Here is a 24743-nt window from a genome sequence, read left to right on the forward strand (position 1 = left end):
GTTTGCATTCCTACCAACAATGTAGAGTTCGTTTTTCTCTGCATCCTCGGCAGCATCTGTTGTTGTTTGTTTTATTAATGATGGCCATTCTTACTGGGATTAGGTGGTATTTCAGTGTTTTGATTTGCATTTCTCTGATGATGAGTGAGGCTGAGCACTTTTTCATGTGTCTGTTGGCTGCCCGTATTTCTTCTTTTGAGAAGGGTCTATTCATGTCTTTTGCTGACTTTTTAATGGGGCTGTTTGTTTTTTTTCTTTTGGCACACTTGAGTTTCTTATAGATCCTAGATGTTAGGCCTTTGTCAGATATACAGTTGGCAAGTATTTTTTCCCATTCTGTGGACTCTCTCTCTGCACTCTTGATGGCTTCTTTTGCTTTGTAGAAGTTTGTCAGTTTGATGAGGTCCCAATTTTCTATCTTATCTCTTATGGCATAGGCACTTGGGGTTTTGATCAGGAATTGGTTGCCAGTTCTAATTTTCATAAGCATGTCTCCTGCATTTTCTAAGATTCTTATAGTTTGAAGTTTTGTGTTTAGGTCTTTGATCCATTTAGAGTTAATTTTTGTGTATGGTGATAGGTAGGAGTCCTGTTTCAATCTTCTGCATTATATATTAACTTTTATTCCCCTTAGTAATAAATATTTTAAAGCCATAAATTTTGGTACTTAATTTCAAACAATATGTTTTACTTATCAATGTGAAATGAAAACAGCTCTGTTTAAATATTTAATGTTGTCATTTAAAAATTAAAACAGTGTCTGAAAGTATATCTATAATTTTCTCCCAATAAAGTATTTTAAAATAAATGTTGTAAAAGAAGTGTTTCTGAATATATTAAAGTGAATGGAAGTGCATTTGAAAGTGCATACAAGTATGGGATATCATTTATTCATTCATAGAACAGTATTGAACAAAACTTAGACTATAACAGATGCTTAATAGCAGCATTAAGTTTTTCTAAAACAAATTAATTTCATTTCTGAGGCTTGTTCTTGGCCTGTGGACTTTTCTGGCCTCTCTAAAACTTCTTTACTAGTTTTTCTCCAAAATTATTGAGTAAATTTAGGGGTGCTTTCAGTTAAATACAGCATACCCAAAATGCTGGAAAAGGAAGATATCTGTTTTACAAAATTATTCATAAATAATTTTTTTAAAGTTTTTAATTTTAAAGATGTGGGGTACAATTCAGGGTTAGGTATACAAATGTTCATTATGTAGGTACCCTTGCTGATGAGGTGTGTCCTCAGCTTCCCTGGCAGCTTTTCTCAATTACCAATCCCACCCCCCCCTCCAGCAGTTTCCCAACTGCCAATCCTCTTCTTATAGTATTATGATAATTGTTCAAGGTTCGCTTATGAGTGAGAACATGTGATACTCATTTCTTTATTTCTGCCACAGATCACTCAGTATTATAGACTCTAAGTCCGTCCAAGTTGCTATGACGTTCATAATTTTGTCCTTCTTTATGGCTGCATAATATTTCATCATGTTATGTGCCACATTTTTAAAAATCCAGTCTTATTTCAATGGGCAGCACATTTTTGCTATTGTAAACAATGCTGCAGTGAACATACATGTGCAGGTATCTTTGTCATAGAGTGATGTGAGTTCCTCCAGGTATATTCCCAGTAGGGGTATTGCGGGTCTTATGGAAGGTTGATTTTTAGATCTTTTAGGAATTACCAAACTGTTTTCCACAGAGTTTGTATTAATTTACACTCCCACCAACAGTGTGGAAGTGTTTCCTTTTCCCCACATCCTCTCCAGCATCTGTTGTTTGTTGAGTTATTGATGATGGCCATCGTTACTGGAATTAGGTGGTAAGTATCTCAGTGTAGTTTTAATTTGCATTTCTTTATAAATAATTTTTAAATGTTCTGTTTTTAAAATATCAAATTTATTTTTTTAAGGATCCTATTTGTTTTCAGGTTCATTTAGAAATTGATGCTATAGTTTAGCTTGAAATAATGGCCTAATTTTTTCCTCCTTGGCAAGATAATTTTAGAGACTGAAAAAGCACAAAATAAATCTCCTTCCAGACTTGATTCCTTTGTCAAGACATTAGAAGCAGACAGAGATTACTACAAGAGTGAAGTTCAAAATTTGAGAAAAATGATGAGAAGTAGATCTAAAAGTCCAAGGCGCCTGTCTCCTACTGCCCGGGTAGGTTTTAGAAACTTTGCATATTTTGGGATTTGTTCCTCAAATACTGACTTTTTATACTTTGATTTACCTAACCTGGAAAGAATTCATTTTGATTTTGGTATGAATTGCTATATCAAAGACGTTGGGGCTAGTCACGGTGGCTCATGCTTGTAATCCTAGCCCTCTGGGAGGCCAAGGTGAGAGGATTACATGGGCATAGGAGTTCAAGACCAGCCTTGGCAACATGGCAAGACCTCATGTCTACAATAAATGAAAAAATTATCCAGGCTTGGTGGCGTGTGCCTGTAAGTCCCAGCTGTTTGGAAGGCTAAGGTAGATTGAGGCTGAGGTAACCATGATTGTGGCACTGTCCTCCAGTCTGGGCGACAGTGAGATTCTGACTCAAAAAAGATGTTAGGAGACAGAAGTCTCTGATGGCACAGTAGACCATCAGTATTGGTTCTTGTGGTTCTTTATGCTCAGCATAGGTAGCACTTGGGAGATAGATAATCAGACAATGTGGAGCAATTTGGGATGAAGCTGTTTAAAAGAGGCAATTTTGTAACTTCATAGTTTGATTTCATTATATAGTCTTGTTTGCTTAAGTAGAGATTGTGTACTGCCATCAGTAGTACCTTTTTAGTTAGCGCCATATGTCAAAGAAGAGTTTCAAATTCCTTATATAATAATTGTAGGGTACAAACTGTGATGTAGAACTTTTGAAGTCAACAACAAGAGATCGTGAAGAGCTTAAATGCATGCTGGAGAAATATGAGCGTCATTTGGCAGAAATTCAGGGTAATGTCAAGGTTCTTACATCTGAGAGAGATAAGACCTTCCTTCTTTATGAACAGGTATTTATTAATAAACTGATTTTGTGAGTAATAACATTGTGTTTAGAGGTGTATAATTAAGTTTCTGTGAGAGTGCTTAAACCTGCCAATCAAATTAGCCTAACATTTGAGAATTGCATTTGTTCTTAAGATATTCTTAATGAAACGTTAATGTATTTCCAACACCATAAGTGTATGACTACACCTACATATTATCCCCATACCGCCCCAAATTATATACATGCATAAAATAGACTGATGTGGGGAATAAGATGTGAGGAAGGTGTTGATTGACAGGTTGGTAAGATCATGGTGAAAAGATCAGAATTTTGGGGGTTAAAAAATATATCACTTTGGGAACCACCAGATAATTTGCTTAATTTTAGGAGTAAAATCAGTGTGTAGTTTGTCACTACTTTCTAGTTTAAAATTGCATAACTTTTATTAATCACATAGCTTCTTTTCCCAACAAGTATTAAGTTTCATAAATTGCCAACATAATTTCTTTTAAAAATATCAAAATTTTAAAAGAATTGTAGCTACTACATGCAGAGTTCTAGACTTACTACTCTAAAGGAAAGAAAGATGATAAGACACAGATCCTGTTTTTTATAAATTTACGATCTAGTTGGGGAGATAATTGTCTTGATTTATTTTTGTTACTGTAGAATAAGTGGTCTGGAAAATACTATAAGAAATAAAAGAAACAGGCATTTTTAGTTATAGTGATCCAGGAAGTCTTTGCTAGAAGATGTGAAGTTTGAGCCCTAAAGAATGACTAGGGTTTCTATTAACCTGAAAGGGGCTAAGAAAAACACTTTAGATCAAAGTAAAAGTATGACGCAAAGAATAGAGGCAGGAAAATCTGTAGATAAACAGCTCGGTTTGAGTCTAGAATAGAGGGTATATGTTAGTGGAGTAAGGGGGAACTAAGACTTGAAAGGTAGATTGGACTAAAGCAGGAGTCTATACTTTTTTTTTTTTCTGTGAGTGCCTAGATGATAAATATCTTCTGCTTTGCAGGCTATGTGGTCTCTGTTGCAGCTATTCAGTTCTATTATTGTAGTATGAAAGCAACCATAGATAATATGTAAATTAATAAGTTGAACTGTATTACAGTAACATTTTATTTATGAACACTGAGATTTGGATTTCATATTATTTTTACCTGTTATGAAATATTCTTCTTTTGATATTTTCCCCCATAATTTCCCCAAATCTTTTCAGCTTATAGACCTACAAAATCAGGAGACAGGCTTGGTTTGCCTTGTGAATTGCCTGTAGTTTGCAGACTTCTGGACTAAATGGTAGAGACTCTTCAGTGGGCCTCAAAAGTAGTTTATATTTTGCTTTATAAGCAGTGGACAATCTGTTTTTTTTTTTAAGGCAGGAGAAATATGATCATAGTAGCATTTTTACAATTTTAAACTGGTAGTAATTTTTTATTCTCTCTCACATAATCGTTCTATATTATCTTCTTATACAACAATTTCTCCTTCGAGAGAATTGAAGGGGAAGAGAACTTGGACTCCTTAAAAGGCTGTTACAGTAGTCCATGCATATGGCATTAAGGGACTAAGTGAGGGTGATTTTAGTGGAAATAAATATAAGGACAGATGTAAAAAAGACACCGTGAAGGAAGATTTAACAAAGATTTGATTTTAGGAAGAAGGAGGGATGAATGGAAGTGACTAAAAGTCTATCTTGAGTGACTGGGAACATTGTGGTAATAAAAGAAGAAATGGGAAAGTCATTGGTGGTTTGAGGAAAAATATGAGAGTTTGGTTTCAAACAGACAGAGTAAGATGATGGTTCTTCATTCAGGTAGCAATTGCCATCAGGCAGTAAGAAATGTAGGACTGGAATGAAGAGGGGCAAGAACTGAATAGGTAGCTTTAGAAGTCATCTAAACTTAGAAGTGAGTTTTGAGCTTTCAGGGTTTTTGAGGTCTCTGAATGAAAAAAGCTATACATAGAGGAGCAGAGATGTCAAGATGCAATGATTAAAAGGCAGAAAGGAACCTTTGAAAGAGATGAAGAAGACAGAGAACTATGGCAGAACAATGTTATAATCCCAAAGAAAGAAGAAATCTCAAGGGATTGAAAACAACTTCAAATCTTGCCAAAATATCAAGGAGAATGAGAACTGAGAAAAAGCCGTGAGGTTTGGTAAGGTCATTAGTTGAAATTCTGCAGAATGTCGTGGGGTTGGGAGCCAAGTTACACTGAGTGAGAGAGTGGGTGGTAAGAAACTATTGGCAGTAGGTACAGACTGCTACTTTTTTTTTAGTGTGTCTAAGGAAGAAGAGACATAGGATGGTACATGGGTCAGAAGGATCAAGTGACAGGATTTCAAGATAAGGGAGCCCTGTACATGATTGAAGGCAAGGGAGAAAGAACCAGTGGTGAGGGCACTATTTAAGGTGAGAGGAAATAATTGTAATTGAGTCAAGGAGATCTTAGAAGACACCCTAGGAGATGAGGTTTGGGGTTCTGATGGAGGCTTAGCTATGGAAATTGGGAAGTAATATATCTTTGTGTGAGGCTCGGAGACTAGCTGAATAGTTTGTGACCAAAATCAAGAGGAAGGAAGATAAGGAGACTTTTGCAGCAAAGTAGGATATGAAATCACCTGCATATGAAATAAATTTGGGACCTAAGGATGGTTGAACAAGCATGCAGAGATTATGTTGGGTTGTCAATAAGGATTATTTTGCTTTTCTGTCAGGATAAAAGCAGCCAGGACCTGGATATGGCATATACATTTATATAGAGAAAGGCTGAAACACTATGGTAATTCATTATATCAGTATTATAAAATTATGCTGAATCCAAATCTCTACCACAAGAAGGGTAAATGGAATATACCAAATAAATTTCTTAGGACAACATTCTCTGTTGCAATTACTTCCTCCAGATTAGTTTTATTTTAAAATTTTGGCAAAGATAAGTGAACTTTTATTTAAATAAATTCATTTGCATTTATTTGTATAAACTCATTTTAAAATAAAAATTACACCATTACCCTGCTGCATGCACATTAACATAGGTTTGCATTTTAACTGGTTAGATATAGTTATGCCTGTCTTAAAGCTTGTTAAACAAAATTCTGTGTGTTTAAATAACAGGCACAGGAAGAAATTGCCCGACTTCGACGAGAAATGATGAAAAACTGTAAGTCTCCTAAATCAACAACAGCACATGCTATTCTCAGGCGAGTGGAGACTGAAAGAGATGTAGCCTTCACTGATTTACGAAGAATGACCACAGAACGAGACAGTCTGAGGGAAAGGCTAAAGGTTGGAAAGAGTTGTATCTATATGAACATATGAGAAACACAAATGCAATAGCATTGAAAGCACTTTGTTTTGTTTTTTAAACAGATTGCTCAAGAGACAGCATTTAATGAGAAGGCGCACTTGGAACAAAGGATAGAAGAGCTGGAGTGTACAGTTCATAATGTAACAAAAAATCACTTTTGACTATAAACTCTCAGGGGCTTTCCCCTTTCCCTTTTTTCTGTGTTCAGAGAATTTGTTTTATTTTTCTAAGATAGAATTTGTAGTCCTGAAATACTTCAGGTGGTATGTATGGTGTAAATTGTCACTTTTTCACTTGCTTATTTCCTTTTAAAAATGTAAATAAAATTTTTTGTGTGTTAGGTTACAAAGTGTGCAATTTTTAAAAAGTCATTAGGGATTACTTCTCACGGATTTCAGCAACTTTCTCTTCTCTCTGTATTGTTAAAGATAATAGTGCCAGATATAAAGAAAAATACTTATTCTACCTAAGGAGTAGATAGGGCAGGCAGAGAAAGTTTTGAAATAAAAATCATGAGCAAAATATATTTAAGCTGAGTTTAAATGTGAAGCATCATCTTTTTACTAATCAAATCTTTTTTTTTTTTTTTTTTTTTTTTGAGTTGGTGTCTCACTGTGTCACTCAGGCTGCAGTGCAGTGGCATACTCATGGCTAGTACAGCCTTGACCTGCTGGGACCAGACAATCCTTCTGCCTTAGCCTTCCAAGTAGCTAGAACTACAGGCACACACCACCACACCTGGCTAATTTTTTGATTTATTATAGAGATGAGGTCTTGGCAAGTTGTCCAGACTGGTTTCAAATCCCTGGGCTCAGACAATCTTCTCACCTTGGCCTCCCGAAGTTCCGGGATTACAGGCATGAGCCACTGTGCCTGACTTAATAAAATACTTGAGATGCAATGAATACATATTGGAAATGTCACTATAAAGACAGAATTAAGGGAATTTAACTTTCTGTAACTAAACTTAATAGAATATATTTACAAGTTGATCTGTAGTTTTTGTTACAGTGAGTTTTAAAAGGCACTAGACAGGAGAAAAATAAATTTTATTTTTATAACCCTACTTTATATGTGTAATTTATTAATGTTGGGCAATAAATAAATCCTTTTGCAAACAGGATGTTTATAGAATGGCCAAATTGAACCAGATTGAAAAATGTAGACTGATAAACTGTGATAGGCCTTGTAGAAAAGCTGTGCAGTGGCTTGTTCTTGGTCCTACTACACAATACCTTGTCCATAAAACCTTCCACAGTTTTCAGGTCTAGCCTCATTATTTCATCATGTGAATCTTGCCATAAACCACAGTTTGTACAGGTGGAGTATGTCCCTCCAGGAAGATTATTAAGGCTTTTATAATGATGGCAATAACCTTGTCATTCTACTTGTATAGCTTGATGATGAACGTATGGAGCAAATGTCAAATATGACTTTGATGAAGGATACCATAACAACTGTGGAAAAAGAAATGAAATCACTAGCAAGAAAAGCAATGGATACTGAAAGTGAACTTGGCAGACAAAAAGCAGAGAATAATTCTTTGAGGTAAACTAAATTACCTTTAAATAACTAATAGTTTACTGTAATTAATAGCTCTGCTTTTTGTAGTGTATCTTATAATGAAAATTAAGTTTTTGTTGACTTCAGTTTCCAGTAGGGTTATCACAGAGCAGTTACAGGGTTCTATAAACCCCAGCACACATTGAATAGTTTCCGAAGATCAATCACAGACTAATTATGCCACGTTTAACTAGGAATTATACTGCTAGGAACCTGATCTTTCATTTGCAAAAAGCCTGAATATTTAACTGCAGTTGCTTTTACAAAACACTGCTGGGTACAGAACATATTTGGCCTTGGTATTTGGTTGTTTAATTTACCTTTATAACTTTAAATTATGTTCTGGGGTATGAACAGTGTAAGAAAGCACAGAGCACAAGTTTGATAGTTGCTTAGAAAAAGAGTGGTTAAGAATATGATAAAAAGCTGTGGGCAAGAATTAGGAGCATGCGATGAATGTTTATTGATTGAATGCTAAGTGTTGCATTTAGCCCTATCTCCATACTGGTATGGAGCTGAAGAAATATCAATTAAAGTAGCTGAAGAAATAGCAATTAAAGTAGCCTATAAGCGATAAGTTGGTGAGAATGAGTTTTTGAAGACCTCTACATTAGTGGTTTTAGCATCTGTTGATATATAAGAAATAGAGGTTCTACAGATTCAGTAAGTTGAATTTGAATGCCATCTATGAACAGTGATAAATAGTAATGATAAATAGTGCATATGAATGTGAAATATATTAGGCCTACAGATTAATGCTTGGTCAACATAGGAATTCCCATAGTCTTGCCTTGATCTTTCAGAGGTCTGTGTGCATAGGTGAGAATCACTCGTCAGGACAGATAATCACTCAAGATTATTTCACTTCACTTATTTTAAAATTTCTTGCTTATAAGAATATTGCAAGTTCCGATAAAACAAAAACAGTAATAAAATAAGATGACAGCAATAACAAAGGAAACTTTGGGAGATAGAGACAAGTGTGAAGAAAATTGAAATTCATAGTCCAGAGAAAATTATTTCTAACATACATATTTCCAGCCATCAATTTGTCTGTTTTTGTGTAACGCTTTCCCTATAATTGTGATCAGTCTGTGTGTAATTTTACATTTGGCTAATTTCATCTAATAATATACTATAAGCATTTCCCCATGTCATTAGAAGTTCTTAAAAAGCATTTTAGTAATTTATTAATATGTCAACAGATGTATAATAATTGTGGTTTTTTTTTTTTTTTTTACTGTACTTTTGTTTTAACAGTTGTACTGAAGTATAATTGGCATACATAGAGTAAACTACATATGTTTAATGTGTTTAGTTTGGTAAGTTTTCACATATGTATGCACCTGTAAAACCATCACTACAATGAAGATAGTAGCCATATCCTCCACTCCCAAAAGTCTCCTCGTGCCTTTCTCTTTTCTTTCCTCTACCTGCCAATCCCTAGGCAACCCTTGATTTGCTTTCTGACATGGAACTTTGCTTGGATTTTCTAAAATTTTATATGAATAAAATCATGCCGTATTCTTTTGTCAGGTTACTTTCACTCAGCATAATTATTTTAAAATGTATTCATGTCATGTATAGTCAGTCATTTCTTTTGATTGCTAAGTCGTTTTCCATTGTATTAATATACACAGACATTTGAGTTGTTTTCAGTTTTTGGCTATAACAAATAAGCTCCTGTGAACATTCCTGTATAAGTCTTTATGTGGACATATGCTTTAATTTATCTTGGATAAATAACTAGGAGAAGAATGGCTGAGCCATTTGATGGATATATGTTTCGTTTTGAAGAAACATTAAATGATTTTCCTAAGTGGTTGTGCCATTTTTTTTTTTTTTTTTTTTTTTTTACATTCACACTAGCAGTGTATGAGAGTTTCAATAGTTACATAGCCTTACCAGGCACGATGACTCACGCCTATAATCCCAACACTTTGAAAGGCTGAGGCAGGAGAATCACTTTGAGCCCAGGAGTTTGAGACCAGCCTGGACAACACAGCAAGAACTTGTCTCTACAAAAAAATTAAAAAATAAGCTGGGTGTGATGGCATGTGCCTGTAGTTCCAGCTATTTGGGAGGCTGAAGTGGAAGGATTGCCTGAACCTAGGAGGTTGAGACTGCAGTGAGACCCTGTCTCAAAACCCCCAAAATGATTAATGACTTTGATAATCTTCTCTAATGATTAATGACTTTGATAATCTGTTTATGTAGGTACCCTTGTTGATGAGATGTGCCCCCATGTATCTTCTTTAGTGACATGTCTGTTCACATCTTGTGTACACTTACTGAGTTGTTTATATTATTAAATTATAACAGTTATTTCTATATTCTAGATATAAGTCAGGTATGTGTTTGCAAATATTTTCTCCCAGTTTGTGTCTTGGCTTGCCTTTTTATTTTCTTAACAGTGTCTTTTTTTCTCTCTCTCTCTTTAGGTGATCTCCCAAGATCTTAACAATGTCTTTTAGAAAGTGTTTTATTTTAAGTGAAACTCACTGATTTAAGAAAAAATGTTACATTCAGCATTTTGTGTTTTTTCTATTCATTCATTTAATTTTTAATAGAGACAAGGTCTTGCCCAGACTGGTCTTGAACTCCTAGGCTCAAGCAGTCCTCCCATCTTGGCCTCCCAAAGTGCTGGGATTACGGGCATGAGCCTGTGCCTGTTTTGTATCTTTTCAAAGAAAATTTTGTCAATCGTAAGGTCACTGAGATTTTTCTCCCATGTTTCTTCTAGCAGCTTTATAGTTTTAGCTCTTACATTTGGATCTACATATGATCCATTTTAAGTTACTTTTGGTATGTGGTGTGAGGTATAGGTTGAAATTCACTTTTTTTGTATATGAAAGTACAATTTTTCCAGCACTATTTGTTGAAAAAACTTGACTGAATTGTTTTTCACCTGTGTTAAAAGTCTGTTGTCCATGTATATTGTGGGTCTATTGCTTGCTTACTTTCTCTCTCTTTCTTTTTTTTGCTTACCTCCTTCTCTCCCTCCCTCTTTTCCTCCACAGGGTCTTACTGTGGCCTCAAACTCTCCTGCTTCAGCATCCTGAGTAGCTGGGTCTATGGCTGTGGGCCACAGTGTCTAGCTCTCTCTCCTCTCCTTCACTGTGGTAAAAAACATGACATGAGATCTACCCTGTTAACAAATTTTTAAGTATATAGTACAATATTGTTAATTGCAACAACAGTGTTGTAAAGCAGATCCCTAGAACTTTTTCATGTCGTATAATTGAACCTCTATATTTTTTGAACAGCACTTCCCATTTCCCACTCCTCTCTGCCCCTGGCATCTGCCATTTTACTTTTCTGTTTTTGAATCTAACTGTTTAGATACTTCTTATAAGTAGAGTCTTATGTAGTATTTGTTCTGTGTCTTATTTCACTTTGCATAATGTGAGGATTCTTCCATGTTGTAGCACATGACAGAATTTCCTTCTTTTTTGAGGCTGGGTAACATTCCACTGTATGTATATGCCACATTTTCTTTATCCGTTTATCATCTGTTGATAGACATTTAGGCTATTTGTACCCCTTGGCTTTTGTGAATAATTCTGCAGTGAACGTGGGAGTGCAGATATCTCCTCTAGATTCTGATTTAAATTCTTTTGGATAAATACCCTGAGGTGGGATTGCTGGATCATATGGTAGTTCTGTTTTACTTTTTTTAAGTTATTTTTTTTAGCTTTTTTACGGTATAGTTGATGAATAATAATTGTTTATAATCATGCTGTGCAACATGTTTTGATACACGTATATATTGTAAAATGATTACCACAGTCAAGCTAATTGATATATTCATGCTTTCACAGTATCTTTTTTGTGGTGCTATTTAAAATCTATTTTGGAAAATTTCAAGTATATATTACGTTATTAACTATAGTCACCATGATGTACATTAGGTCTCCAGAACTTACTCATCTTACAACTGAAAGTTTGTATCCTTTGACCGACCTCTTCCCATTTCTCCCACCATCCAAACACTAGTAACCACGCTTCTACTCCATTTCTATGAGTTTGATTTTTTAGATTCCACATATAAGTGGTTTCTGTGTCTGACGTATTTCACTTAATATAATGTACTCCAGGTTCATCTATGTGTTGCAAATGGCAGGATTTCCTTCATTGTAATTTTCCAAATAATACTCCATCATATATACGCCACAATGTGGATTTGTGGATCATCTTTTCGTTGTTTCTGTTGCTATACAGAAACTTTTTAATTTTATGTTGGCCTACTTATTTATTTATTTATTTATTTTAGTTGGAATCTCACTCTGTCACCCAGGCTGGAGTACAGTGGCACACTCATGGCCACCCCAGCGTTGGCCTGCTAGGTTCTAGCAATCCTTCTGCCTCAGTCTTCCAAGTAGCCAGAACTACAGGTACATGCTACCATGCCCGGCTAATTTTTGATTTATTATAGAGATGAGGGCTTGCCAACTTGTCTGGACTGGTCTCGAACCCGTGGGCTCAGGCAGTCCACTCACCTTGGCCTCCAAAAGTGCCGGGATTGCAGGCTGAGCCCGTGAACCTGACTTTTTTTTTTGAGTTGTAGTCTCACTCCATTGCCCAGACTGGAGTGCAGTGGCATGCTCACGGCTACACAATGTCCTTCTGCCTCAGCCTTCCAAGTAGTCGGAACTATAGGTGCATGATACCACGCCCAGTTAATTTTTGATTTACTGTAGAGACGAGGTCTTGCCCCGTTGCCCAGACTGGTCTCGAATCCACAGGCTCAGCAATCCTCTTGCCTCGGCCTCCCAAAGCACTAGGATTACAGGCTGAGCCACCGAGCCCGGCCCACTTACTTCTTTTTGAGCTCGATGCCCATGCTTTTGGTGCCATATCCAAAAAAATTATTGCCTAGTGTCATGGAGTTTTCATTCTATGTTTTCTTCTGGGAGTTTTATAGTTTCAGACCTTATATTTAATTCTTTAATCCATTTGAGGTGATTTTTGTATATGGTGTAAGATAAGAACCTAATTTTTTTTTGCATGTAAATATCCAACTTTTTCTACATTCTTTATTGATGAGAGTCTACTTTCTCCATTGTGTAGTCTTGGTGCCTGCCAAATAATAGTTGACTATATGCGTGGTTTTATTTCTAGGCTGTCTGTTCCATTTCACTGACCTGTGTATCTGTATGCTAGCACTGTGCTGTTTTGATTATTATAGTTTTATAATGTAACTTGAAATCAGGGAGTATGATGCCTTTATCTTTGTTCTTTTTGCTTAAGATCATTTTAGCTATATGGGCTCTTTTGTGGTTCCATCTGAATTTTTTTTTTTTCTATTTTTGTGAAAAATGCTATTGGACTTTTGATAGGGATTGCTATAGGTAGCATATATATTTTGGCAATCTTGACCCTTCCAATCCATGAACATGGGATATCATTTCATTTGTTTGGGACTTCTTTAGTTATTTTAATTAATAGTTTATCATTTTATGGTTTTCAGAGCCTTAACCTTTTTGGTTAAATTTCTAAGTATTTTATTCTGTTGGAGATGAATTATTTCTTAATTTGTGTGTCATATAGTTTGCTGTTATTATATAGAAATGCAGCTGACTTCTGTATGTTGGTTTTATAACCTGCAATTTTATTGAATTTGTTTATTCTAAAAAAATTTTCAGTGGAGCTTTTAGAGTTTTCTATATGTAAGATCATGTCTCCTGCAAACAGACAATTGTACTTTGTGTCTCTTTAACTTCTGCTCTCTTTTGGTTTCCACATACATGCAATATCTTTTCTTATTCCCTCACTTTCAGTCTCTGTGTGTCCTCAAAAGTGAAATGAGGCCAGGCTCAGTGGTTCAGCCTGTAATCCCAGCATTTTGGGAGGCCGGGGCTGGTGGATTACCTAAACTCGTGAGTTTTAGACCAGCCCATGCAACTTGGTGAGACCTTGTCTCTATAATAAATCAAAGATTAACTGGGTGTGGTAGCGCACGCCTGCAGTTCTGGCTTCTTGGAAGGCTGAGGTGGAAGGATCTCCGGCACCCAGCAGGTTGACGCTGGGGTGGCCATGAGCGTGCCACTGCTCTCCAGCCTGGGCGACAGAGTGAGACTCCCAACTCAAAAAAAAAAAAAAAAGTGAAATGAGTCTCTTGTAGACAGCATACTGTTGGGTCTTGTTTTTCGTTTATTCAGCCACTTTGTGTTTTTTGGTTGGAAAATTTAATCTATTTACATTTGAGGTGTAAGGACTTGCTATTACAATTTTGTGAATTGTTTTCTGGCTATTTTGTAGATCTTTTGTTCCTTTCTTCCTCTTTTGATGTCTTCCTTTGTACTTTGATGATTTTCTTTTTTTTTCTTTTTTCTTTTTTTTTTTTGAGTTGGAGTCTACTCTGTCACCCAGACTGGAGTGCAGTGGCCGCTTCCAGCCACCACAGCCTCGACCTGCTGGGCTCCGGCGATCCTTCCACCTCAGCCTTCCAAGTAGCTGGAACTACAGGCACGTGTTACTATGCCAGGCTAATTTTTTGATTTATTGTAGAGATGAGGTCTTGCCAAGTTGCCCAGGCGGGTCTCGAACCCGCAGGCTGAGGCAATCCACTCACCTCGGCCTCCCGAAGCACTGGGATTACAGGCTGAGCCACCGAGCCTGGCCTTGATGATTTTCTATAGTGGTAGACTTTGACTCCTTTCTCTTTATCTTTTGTATATCTACTATAGGCTTTTGCCTTATGGTTACCATGAGGCTTACCCATAACAGCTAATGCTTATAACTATTTTTAGCTGATAACAACCTCATCTTGTTCGAATAAAATAAGTCCACACTTTTTTTTCCCCTCCACCTTTTATGGTTTTCATGTCACAATTTACATCTTTTTATGTTATATATTCATTAACAAATTATTGTAGCTGTTATTTACATTAGCTTTGTCTTTAACCTTTATACTAGAGTTATAAATGTTTTATACATGACCACTAAAGTAATAGAGTACTTTAAATTTAACTTATTGGTAAAAAATATACTTATTTTTTACCAATGAGTTTTAAATTTTATGTTTTCATGTTACTTACTAGCGTCACTTTATTTAAGTTCAAAGAGCTCCCTTCAGCATTTTTTATAAGGCATATCTAGTATGATAAACTCAGCTTTTGCTTCTCTGGGAAAGTATTAATTTTCCCTTATTTGTTAAGGATAGCATTTCTGGTTACAGTATTTGTGGTTGACAGTTTTTTTTGTTTTGTGTGTGTGTGTGTTTGTTTCTGTTTTTTTAACTTTTCTATGCCAGTTTTACTTATAACATGAATAGATATTTCTCTTTTTGTAAGGGTTAAAATAATGCTGAACACAAACTATTGACAAGTGTTTTTCTTCTTTTTAAATTTCTGTTTTTCTTTGTGATTTATTCTGTTGCTTTTATAAAAACAGATTGTTTTAAAAAATATACACACAGATAATCGTACGCTTGAATGATGATAATGTGAACATCTGTTTAATTTCCTCCGTTTCAAGAAATATAATGGTGCGATGACTGTAGAAGTCCCTTGTGTGCCTCTGGTTAATCACATGCCATTTAATTCCTACAAAAGTAACATTCTGACTTTTTTATTATCTGTTTCTTGCCTTTGTTTACAGTTTTACTACCTGATTATGTATCCCAGATGGTTTTGGTTTCTACTTTGTGATTTTTAATAAGTTTGAGCTTCTTTTTATATATTTGTTTGCCATTTGGTTATATTGTTTTGTAATGTACCTGTTTATATTCTTTACTCACTTATCTGTTTCATTGTCTTTATTTTATTTTATTTTATTTTTCTTTTTTGAGTTGGAGTCTCACTCCGTTGCCCAGACTGGAGTGCAGTGGCTGCTCCCAGCCACCTCAGCCTCGACCTGCTGGGCTCTGGCGATCCTCCCGCCTCAGCCTTCCAAGTAGCCGGAATTACAGGCATGCGCTATCACACCCGGGTGATTTTTTTTGATTTTCTGTAGAGATGAAGTCTCACTGCCCAGGTGGGTCTCGAACCTGCAGGTTCAGGCAATCCACTCACCTCAGCTTCCCAAAGGCATGGGATTACAGGCTGAGCCACCAAGCCCGGCTTTTGTCTATATTTTAAAAAATGCTTGTAGAAAGTCTAGGAGATATTCTTTATTTCCTTCAGTTCTTTATATATTTTAGATACTAGGCCTTTGTTAATTACTTGTAACTTCTCTCACTCTTTGGTTTGTATGTTTTGCTCCTCCCCCCCCCCCTTTTTTTTTTGAGTTGAGGGTTTCAGTATGTCACTCAGACTGGAGTGCAGCGATCCAATCTCAGCTTAACACAGCCTTTACATCCTAGGCTCAAGTAGTCCTTCCACCTTGACCTCCTGAGTAGCTGGGACCACAGGTGTGTGCCCACATGCCCAGCTAATGTTTTTATTTCTTGTAGAGATGAAGTTTCACTATGTTGCCTAGGCTGATCTTGTGAACTCCTGGGCTCAAGTAATCTTCCAGTCTTGGCTTCCCAAAGTGCTGGGATTGTAACCATGAGATACCGTGTCTGCCCTGATCTGTTCTCTTAAAAGTACTTTTTGATTAATAAAAGTTATTTATATGGTCTAATTTATCAATCATTTGATTTACTGAGGAAATATACCTTAAGACAGCATTCTCCTATATTTTATGTATGTATGTGTGTGTGTGTGTGTGTGTGTGTGTGTGTGTGTGTGTGTGTGTGTGTGTATTTCGAGTTAGAGCCTTACTCTGCTGCCCAGGTCTCTACCTTCTGAACTCAGGCTATCCTTCCACTTCAGCCTCTGGAGTAGGTGTGACTACAAGTGAGTGTCACCATGCCCTGCTCATTTTTAAATTTTTTGTACAGACAAGGTCTTACTATGTTACTCTGGCTGGTTTTGAACTCCTGGCCTCAAACAATTCTCCCACCTTGGCTTTCCAAAGTGTTAGGATTACAGGCGTGCGCCACCATGCCTGGCCTATCTTCATATTTATTTCTGTAATTTATCAAAAATTTATTTTTTTATCTATTGTGAAGCTCTGGTCAAGTGTTTTCTTTTTGCTTCTTTATATTTGGCTACTCAATTTCCCCAGCAATAGTTTTTGAGAAGATTGTCCTTTTCTCTACTGCTCTGCAGAGACGTTTTTGTTACAAATCAAATGTCTGTTTGTATGTGTGTGTCTTTCCAAGTTCAGTCATGTGTTCCATTTGTCTTTTACATGGTCCTTGTACCATTATGAGACTTTTCTAATTACTCTATAAGTGTTATGTCTATTAGAGCATGTCTACCTTGTTCTTCATCAGTAAAGTCTTAGCTATTGTTGTCCCTTTGCATTTCCAATTTCCATATAAACTTTAATACGAACCAGTCAAAGTCCACACACACACACAAAAGCCCTATTAAGGTTTTGATTGGTGTTGGGTTGAATCCACAGAAGCATTTTGAAAGACTATATTTTTACACTATTTGATTCTTCTGGTCCAATCCTTAAACATTGTATATATATCTCTCTATATTTACATATTCTTTAATTTTTTCTCAATAGAATTTCCTGGTTTTTGTGTATTGACGTCTTAACATTTATTTATTTTGAGTCAGGATCTCACTGTGTTTTCTAGACTGAAATGCAACAACATGATCACAGGCCACCATGACCTTCTGGGCTTAGGTGATCCTTCTGCCGCACCCTTCCAAGTAGTGGAGACTACAGTCATGTGCCACCATGCCCAACTAAGTTAAAAAAAATTTTTTTTTGTAGAGATGAAGTCTCGCTGTGTTGCTTAGAGTAGAACATTCATTTTGTTAGATTTATAAGTGCGAGATATTTTGAGACTACCTTAATTTTTAAAAATTTTTTATGACTGGTATATAGAAATAAAATTGATTTTTGTGTTTTGGTTTGGTATGAAACATTCTTGTTAACTTTTAATTTGAATAACTTATCTATAGGTTGTTTTTTATCTCTATACACATAAGCATGTTATCTGCAAATATTTTTTCTGGCTTTATAATTCTTACACATTTTATTTTTCTTGATCTGTTACATTTTGAATGACTTATTTAACTATTGAGTGTATTGTGTATGATCTAATACAGTTTGATAAATACTATTTTTTAGTAAATATATAATATTAGACTTAACTGTTCCCTCTGTTTTTAGTTTGTCCAAATTTTTAAAAATCAAACATGAATGTTGAAACTGATCTGATAGTTTTTAATTTATGTATTGAGATGGGCACATTAGTTCTCTTCCTTATTTTAGTGTGAAATTATAGTGATCTATTTTGTAACATTAAACCAACCTTACAATGTAGAATAAACAAGTTGGTCAGGTTATATTATGCTTTTTAAATATTGTTGCTCTAAGTTAACTAATAGTTTTTTTAGGCTATTTACATCTATCTTTATAATTTGGATTTGCTGATAATTTGCCTTGTGGCTTCTTTTTTATTTTTTGAGACAGGATCTTGCACTTGATTTTGTGCAGTGGTGTGGTCATGGTTTAATGCTGCTGGACTTCCTTAGCTCAAAAGATGCACTTGCCTCTGTCTCCTGAGTAGATGAGACTACAAGCACATTCCACCAGGCCTGGCTACTTTTTTTATTTTTGTAGAGACAGGGTCTTGCTATGTTGCCCAGGCTGGTCTTGAACTCCTGGGCTCAAGTAGTCCTTTTGCTGCAGCTTCCCAGGTGTTGGGATCATGCCTGGCCTCTTGTGACTTCTTTATCAAATTTTTATATCAAGGTTATATAAACACCCCCCCCACCCCCATAAAACTCTTCCCAGTTTATTTGGTCTTTTTTTTATTTTTTGGAAGAATTTGTAAAAGATGGGAGTTTTAGAACTTACCAGTAAAGACGACTTGGATTTCAGCTTTACTTTAAGGGAAAATTGTATTTATTTAATAGATAAAGGAATAATTAAAATTTTTTTGCCAGTTAGTATTTTTTTAGGCATTATCCATTTTGTCTAAATTTTTTAAAATGTTTAGTGTAATATTCTTTATAATTTTCCATGAACATTTTAACATACACAGACTCTAGTGATTTTCTCTTTTTGTACTCTGGAAATAGTAGTTATTACTAGTTTTTTCAAAGGACTGACTTTTAATTTTTGTTATGATTCTCTTTATTGTTTTGATTATTTCATTAACTTTTGTTCTTATTTCCTTTTTTCTGTTTTCTTTAGATTTTTTTTTTCTAATTTTTTCAGATGAATGCTTACCTTTTTACTTCTCCAGCCTTTTTTTTCTAATATATACATGTAAAACCATAAATTAATCTCAAAATACTTCTTTAGAGGTAATCTACAGATTTTGACACATAGTATTTTTGTATAAAATTTTTTAAAATTTCTATTATGATTACTTATTTGATCTATTGGTTATATATAAGCATGATTTTAAATGTCCAAATGAATTTCTAATTATCTTTCTGTGATTGACTTCTTGCTTAATTACATTGTTTTGCAGAATATAATGTTAGATTTCATTCTTCAAACATTTGTTGATATCTGCTTTATGGTTAGTTTCTGATAATGATCTGTGTGTGTGTGTGTGTGTGTGTGTGTGTGTGTGTGTGTGTGTGTGTGTGTCTGTGTCTGTATTTTCTTGATTCAGGGTCTTGTGCTGTTGCCCAGGCGGGAGTGAAGTGGCAGGATCATAACTCGCTGCAGCCTCAAGTTTCTGGGCTTAAGCATTCCTCCCACCTCAGCCTCCCAAAACGCTGACATTACAGACATGAACCAGTGTACCCAAACTGATCACTGTATTTCTGAGCAATTATAAATTGTGAAATAGTTGGAAACAGTGTTTTATATTTACAATCTAAGATTAATTTTGCCTGTATTTGTTTTTTTAAATAGGCAGTCCTCACTTTGCATGGTTTCTGTATGCATGAATTTGATTAATAGAGTTTAGTTAAATATTATCCATTCCCCATTAACACAGTTCCAATTTAAGTTACCACAGTAAATTAATTTAACTGCTAGTTCTTCAGTACAAAAATCACTACATAAATAACAGATAAAAATCATGACCAGTGGCGATCACGTCACTTCTTTTAAGATCTGTTGGTGATTGGTCAGTGACATGTATTAATCAGTTTATACATTGACAGCAAAGCTTGTTGTTATGCTTCCTATTTGTCTCCCAGTGATAAACATAAATGACATTTTATGAAATGGACAGTTGAAATAGAGATTGGCCGTCAAAGATGACAATGCAACAAAAACAAAAACTTATAACACTGGAAGTAAAATTTGAGTCCAAAATAAATGGAATTATGAAAGAAATAACTGGCCATGAGAAATGTTGGCTCTGCTGTCATTGACAGGATTCTAGATATGCAGTCAGTGGAACTTAGTAAAGGCAACCATATCAACATAAATGAGGAAACTGATTGCAATAAAAAGGATAAAGATGGCCTAGTGGAAGTGACACTGGCAAAAACCATCACATTAAAGGAGCTCTCAGAGATGTTTTATGACATTCACAGCATAAATGATAAAATATGGAAGCTGATCCAAACTTAGGTATAATGCAATTTGCCAAGGCATAAAAAACAAAGCTCCCTCTCTATTTTGTTATGATGAGAAGACAAGCACTGTTCAAACTATACTTTAAAAAAAAAAAAAAAGTCAGGTTCTCACTCTTTCGCCCAGGCTAGAGTGCAGTGGCATAGTCATGGCTCCCACTGCTTCAACCTTCTGGACTTAGCTGATCCTTCCACCTCAGTCTCCTGAGGAGCTGAGACTACAGGTGCATGCCACCACGCCCAGCTAAGTTTTTTATTTTTCGTAGTGACTAGGTCTTGCTATGTTGCTCAGGCTGGTCTCAGACTCCTGGACTCAAGCAATCCTCTTGGTTAGGCCTCCCAAACTACTCTTGCTAAGATTTTTACAAAGAAAAAATGTTAGTGCTCAATATAACTAGTGGTTTAATTTACAATGTACTCAACAAATATTATTTTAATTTTTATTTCTCTATACATTTATAACCAATAGTGAAAAAGTTATGTTTTGACAAAGATTTTTAAAGGTCATGGAAAAAATACAGTTTTTCTTACTGATATTAGAAACTACTTTGTGACTTCAGTAAAGTCTTGGAATACAAAATCAACATTGAAAAATTAGCATTTCTATGGACTGAAAACATTTAAGCTGAGACTTAAACCAAGAACACAATCCATTTTACTTATAATAGCCACATTCATACAAAAATACCTAGGAGTACATTTAACCAAGAAGGTGAAAGATCTCTGCAATAACTACAAAACACTGCCGAAAGAAATCAAAGATGACAGGAACAAATGGAAATTCATCACGTGTTCACTGATTGGAAGAATCAATATTGTTAAAATGCTTATACTGCTTTGATAAATGTATAGATTCAATGCAATCCCTATTGTCATTTTTCACAGATCTAGAAAAACAGTACTAAATTCATATGGAAGCAAAAAAGAGCCCAAATAGCCAAAGCCATCCTAGGCAATAAGAAGAAAGCCAGAGGCATTACATTACCAGTCTTCAAACATGACTATATGGCTATAGTGACCAAAACAGCATGCTATTGGTATGAAAATAGTACCATTCTGTCTACTGCATTTGTCTAGGCCAATGGAAGAGAATAGAGAACCCAGAAATGAGACCATTGGCTACAACTGGTCTTTAATAAAGTTGACAAAAATAAGAATTGGGGAAATGCTTCAATAAATGGTGCTAGGAAAACAGGTGAATGAATATGCAGATAAATGAAACAGAACTCTTTCACCATATGCAAATATTAACTCAAGATAGATTCAATACTTAAATGTGAGACCTCAAACTATAAAAATCCTAGAAGAAAGCCTAGAAAACCCTTTTCTGGACATTGACATAGGCAATGAATTCCTGACCAAGTCCCCCAAAGCAAATGCAACAAAAATGAAAATTGACAAATGGGATCTAATTAAACTAAAGAGCTTCTTTACAGCAAAGAAAACTATCAACAGAGTAAATAACTTATAGAATGAGGGAAAATATTTGCAAACTATGCATCTGATAAAGGACTAATTTCCAGAATCTAAAAGGCATTTAAATGAATCAACAGGAAGAAAATAAACAACTCCATTAAAAAGTAGGCAAAGGACATAACTAACATTTCTCAAAAGAAAACATACAAGTGATCAACAAACATGAAAAAATGCTCAACATCACTAATCGTCAGGGAATTGCAAATCAAAACCATAGCTATAATGAAGCTTTCTTACAGTCAGAGTAGCTATTATTAATAAGTGAAAAAAACAAATATGTGTTGGCAAGAGTGCAGAGAAAGGGTAATGCTCATACACTGAAAAAACAAATATCTATTGGCAAGAGTGCAGAGAAAAGGTAATGGTCATACACTGTGGGACTGTAAGCTAGTTCAGCCCTGTGGGAGGCAGTTTGGAGATTTCTCTAAGAGCCAACAATAGATTGACCATTTGTCCCAGCAATCCCTCTACCCTCTGGAACATAAATTGTTCTACCAAAAAGACACCAGCACTTGTCTATCACAACACTACTTATATTAGCAAAAACACGGAACCAACCCAGATGCCCATGAATGGTGGATTGGATAAAGAAAGCATGGTACGTATACACCATGGAATACTACACATCCATAAAGATGAACAGAATCATGTTCTTTGCAGCAATATAGATGCAACTGAAGGCTGTTCAAAATGAATTAACATCAGAAGAAGACCGAATACTGCATGTTCTCACGTATAAGTGAGAGCTAAACCCTGGTACATATGAACATAAGGTTGGGAACGATAGACACTGGGGACTCCTAAAGGAAGGAGAGGGAGAAATGGTTGAAAAACGACCTACTTGCTGCCGGGCTCACTGAAAGCTTGCTTCCTCGTTCAGGCAAAGAAGTTTTTATTAAAGCTCCCGGGCTGACACCAAAGTGGCCTCATCCCCGACTTGAAACAGGGAGGGTTTTTTATAAGTGAGTAGGATAAGGGGGTTGGGAGTAGAAAATTTCTTGCACGCATCTGAGCTGGGGGTGGGGGAAGGGGCTCCGTGAGAAGTTGTTTGAGTCTTCCGCTTCCATTCTGTGAGCCTGGGGGCTACAGCAGAGCCTGTCTTTCCCACCTTTGTGAGCCAGCTGGGGTGGGCGGTGGTTAGAGCAGAGCCTTCCTTTTTTTCAACAAAACTGAGGTTTAGTTCTGTGTATGGATTGAAGGCACACCTTCAGAGAAGTTTTGCCAAATGTCCCAGACCAACTTGGATCCAAATATATTTTGATGTTTTATTCTGAGTTCGATCATTTCCAGGGGAGACTCTTATTATTTCTCTGATCTTAGCAACAACTGACAAGCGGTTTTTCTCTAGTCTGACCTTTCCACTAATGGTGTATCCGTCAGCAGCTTTCTGTGGGACATCTTAGTTTTCATCCTTGTGTTGCAGACATGTCTATGGCCTCATCTTTTATTTCTGAGTTAAAACACAAGACTTTAGGCTGCTGAGACAGACGAACCCAAACCATGGTTAACATCAGTTTATGGTCTTACTGCTCTGATTGGGCCCTAGGGGAATTCTCTTACTAATTTTTATACGTTTCGCTATATATTTTAAAAGATACTTCTTACATTTTATTCAGTATGTCTAAGTGTTTTGTGATGAGAAGACTTTCAGATTACCTAGTCTTCCAGTAATTGAATTCTGTTTACTTGTTTATTGATTATAAACTCCAGGAGGGCAGAATCAATGCCAACCTAGTTCACCAAAGCTTCCTCAACACACACCTAATGCTTGATACATACTAGATGCTTAATAAATGTTTGTGGAATGAATGAAATGCTGTCCTTTACAGATTTATTTATAAAAGTGAAGAACTGAAATGAACCTAAATGTGTAATAATAGGAAGTAGTCAAGTAAGTAAATAGTATTTTAAACTTGGAAGTAAATGCCTATTACTCTTAATATTTGTCAGCCAGAAAATAATTATTTGGAGGACTATATTATAAGATAGAAACACAGCAATGATTAAGTGTAGGTGAAAAAAATCATGATTCAAGCTTGAATTAATAGTACAGTAACTTTAAAATGTGCATAACAAGAACACATACTGAACAATGAATACCAAGACGCTAATTGTAGCTTATATTGGAGTGGTGGATTGAGGATCCCTTTTTGCACTTTATTTTTAAAATTTCTTATAATGCTTTTTGTAAGAAAATATGAAAAGGAAAAATACATTAGTGTCCTTAAAAGTTTTTAGATTTAAATACACTAAAAGATGACAAAACAGAAATTTCAGAATTAGTTTATTATTAAAATATTTGCAGACTTTTATATGAAAACACAGAAAAAGATCTTTCTGATACTCAGCGACACCTTGCTAAGAAAAAATATGAGCTACAGCTTACTCAGGAGAAAATTATGTGCTTGGATGAGAAAATTGGTGAGTTTTTTCCTCCGGATGTTACTTTTATTTTTTCTTAAGTGTAGTAGAAAAATGTGTTTCTTCTCTTTAGTTATAGCATAGATAAACTTGGAAGAAGCCCTTAACTCAAAAGTTTATGAGTAAAAAACAATAGAAAACGTGCATTTTTTTCCTTTGACAGTAAAATTGTTTACTCAGATTTAGAGCCATAAGTACTTGCAAATTAAAATTTGTCAATGAAGAAATAGCTATACAAAATTTACACCTTGTAAATTTATGATAATCATTTTAAAATTTGCAATATTTTTATATTACTATAGCTTGTCCATAGGTGTAATAAAATATGTGAATTAACTATACATATATATTATGTATACATAGTACATATACTAGGGGTACCAAAAAAATCTATACAACATTTTGAGAGATGTTCACTGTAATCAGAAGTATCTGGATGCTGATGGTAACCACTTTAAGTACCTCTTGTGATTGCAGAAGTCAAAT

At 35.4% G+C, this 24743-nt stretch overlaps 1 protein-coding gene across 3 annotated transcripts in view; it reads left to right on the forward strand.

The window, feature by feature from the left end:
• The window catches only part of TSGA10 (testis specific 10), a 65925-nt gene that overhangs the window by 26369 nt on the left and 14813 nt on the right, over positions 1–24743 (forward strand). For 2 of the 3 annotated variants that reach the window (XM_021714301.1, XM_008061790.1), the window contains 6 exons: positions 1998–2165; positions 2843–3001; positions 6108–6278; positions 6363–6440; positions 7697–7848; positions 24142–24257. In XM_021714301.1, the coding sequence (XP_021569976.1) occupies positions 2115–2165; positions 2843–3001; positions 6108–6278; positions 6363–6440; positions 7697–7848; positions 24142–24257 (727 nt within the window). In that variant the 5' untranslated portion in view covers positions 1998–2114. The remainder of the gene's footprint in view (positions 1–1997; positions 2166–2842; positions 3002–6107; positions 6279–6362; positions 6441–7696; positions 7849–24141; positions 24258–24743) is intronic. The other variant, XM_008061791.1, reaches the window with a different exon arrangement.

The sequence above is a fragment of the Carlito syrichta genome, unplaced genomic scaffold (assembly GCF_000164805.1).
Source record: "Carlito syrichta isolate Samal-C Ts95f unplaced genomic scaffold, Tarsius_syrichta-2.0.1 Scaffold305580, whole genome shotgun sequence".
Taxonomy (NCBI): Eukaryota; Metazoa; Chordata; class Mammalia; order Primates; family Tarsiidae; genus Carlito; species Carlito syrichta.